The following is a 1,033-nucleotide window of genomic DNA, read 5'->3' on the forward strand; positions in this document are numbered from 1 at the left end:
AAACAGACTTGGGAGACAAGAGGTAAGGAGTGTTATATTCCGTCAATCAGTTCTGGCTGCAGCCTAAATGTGCGTCACAAATGTGCACCCTAAGGCCTGGTCAACAGTAGTGCACTATGAAGGGAATAGGGTGCACTATAAAGGGAATAGTGGGCCATTTGAGACACACTGTTTCAAAGCGCTGCTCCTAGACTACATTACTTCCTTTTACTGGCCCGATTTCCATGGTTACGTCTGGTGCAGCGGTCCGTGTCCAATGTCTCTCTTCTCTCTCTTTTGAAAAGGTCTTTTGGGTCTTTGGGGATCCAATCAAAACACAAGTTAGTTGCGACACTGTCAGTCTGTCTCTACTCTACTTCAGAGTGACCTGGTGCCTCGTCACGCCTGAGCATGTTCCAACTGTAAGAGAGACCTGAGACGGAGAGAGAGAGCGAAAGAGAGGTATACATTGAGAAAAAGAAAGAACAAGAGAGTGAAAGAGAGAGAAGGCCAGATACACAGAATAACAGAGATAACCATGGAAATATAACAGGTGAGAGTAAGAAGACTGTAAACACTGGGGGAGTCAGGAAACACTGGGGGAGTCAGTAATGATTCACCTCTCTACCCTGTCAGACAGTAATGATTCACCTCTCTACCCTGTCAGACAGTAATGATTCACCTCTCTACCCTGTCAGACAGTAATGATTCACCTCTCTACCCTGTCAGACAGTAACGATTCACCTCTCTACCCTGTCAGACAGTAATGATTCACCTCTCTACCCTGTCAGACAGTAATGATTCACCTCTCTACCCTGTCAGACAGTAATGATTCACCTCTCTACCCTGTCAGACAGTAATGATTCACCTCTCTACCCTGTCAGACAGTAACGATTCACCTCTCTACCCTGTCAGACAGTAATGATTCACCTCTCGACCCTGTCAGACAGTAATGATTCACCTCTCTACCCTGTCAGACAGTAATGATTCACCTCTCTACCCTGTCAGACAGTAATGATTCACCTCTCTACCACCCCTGTCAGACAGTAATGAT

At 46.0% G+C, this 1,033-nt stretch overlaps 1 protein-coding gene across 1 annotated transcript in view; it reads left to right on the top strand.

The window, feature by feature from the left end:
- Nucleotides 1-22, top strand: part of LOC135534681 (ras-related protein Rab-6A-like) — a gene marked incomplete at its 3' end in the record, with an annotated part of 13,373 nt that extends 13,351 nt beyond the window's left edge. Inside the window, exon 3 of the mRNA XM_064961596.1 lies at nt 1-22. This exon is cut by the window's left edge and continues 90 nt beyond it. Coding sequence (XP_064817668.1) covers nt 1-22 — 22 coding nt within the window.
- Between the last annotated feature and the right edge of the window lie 1,011 nt (nt 23-1,033).

This window comes from Oncorhynchus masou, unplaced genomic scaffold (assembly GCF_036934945.1).
Source record: "Oncorhynchus masou masou isolate Uvic2021 unplaced genomic scaffold, UVic_Omas_1.1 unplaced_scaffold_3801, whole genome shotgun sequence".
Classification (NCBI taxonomy): Eukaryota; Metazoa; Chordata; class Actinopteri; order Salmoniformes; family Salmonidae; genus Oncorhynchus; species Oncorhynchus masou.